Genomic DNA, 819 nt, shown 5'->3' on the forward strand with positions numbered 1-819 from the left:
GGGGACCAACAGAGGTCCCACCAGCTGCCAGGAAGCTTGCCCTGATCCTTAGCGGTAGGGACTGAGGGCCAGCTTCACAGACGAGAAAACAAGGCAGAGAAACGAGAGAAGGGGCACTGGGGCGCTTAGCGTTGCAGGGAAGTCGCCTCTCAAAATAAACTAGGATAAAATAGAACAACTCCCAACTCAGCAGAACAAGCCCAGATCTCCCCCTTCTAGCATGGAATCTTCTCTCCCAAGTCTTCTCGAAAGAAGAGAACAGAGGTGGGAGGCGATAGCTCCTCTGTGGAGAAGGAAGAGTGTGGTCAACCTCAAACTGCTCCCTTGCACTTCCCCCCACCCCGCGCCCCCCAACCAGCCTTGGCCTGGTGCCTCATGCTCCAGGACCATCGTCTCAGGTCCCTGGCCTGTGAAATGAGGATCCCAACCTCATCTTTGCTTCGCCACAGCCCCGCTGCAGCTGCTGGTGATGTAGCTAGTCCTGCAGACCTGCCTCCTTGCAGGAACTGAAAGCGCCTCCTAAGCGCTTTTGATGCATAAAGCGTGCAAAGCACTACAAGACACGGGGCCATGCTTGCTGCTATTAGGTGGTGTTCTATCTTTAAATGAGGAAAATACTTACTGCCGCCACAACTCTGGATTCAGCTCCACTCTCCACTCACCTGGGCAGGCCCCCAAGGTCGATCTCGCTGCAGATGTAGGGCCCAGGACGCAGAATCACCCACAGCCCGATCTCTGCAGCCATCAGGACAAAGGCCCTAGGAAGGTCCATGTCAGCAGCCCTCAGGACTCGGGAGAGGAGGGCGGGAAACAGCCCAG

At 56.3% G+C, this 819-nt stretch overlaps 1 protein-coding gene across 1 annotated transcript in view; it reads right to left on the reverse strand.

Moving 5' to 3' along the window:
- GLB1L3 (galactosidase, beta 1-like 3) overlaps window positions 1-819 on the reverse strand; it is a 26683-nt gene that overhangs the window by 15772 nt on the left and 10092 nt on the right. The window contains exon 4 of the mRNA XM_012729496.1: window positions 663-758. Coding sequence (XP_012584950.1) covers window positions 663-758 — 96 coding nt within the window. The remainder of the gene's footprint in view (window positions 1-662; window positions 759-819) is intronic.

The sequence above is a fragment of the Condylura cristata genome, unplaced genomic scaffold, assembly GCF_000260355.1.
Source record: "Condylura cristata isolate star-nosed mole 26May11 unplaced genomic scaffold, ConCri1.0 scaffold00025, whole genome shotgun sequence".
NCBI classification, from domain to species: Eukaryota; Metazoa; Chordata; class Mammalia; order Eulipotyphla; family Talpidae; genus Condylura; species Condylura cristata.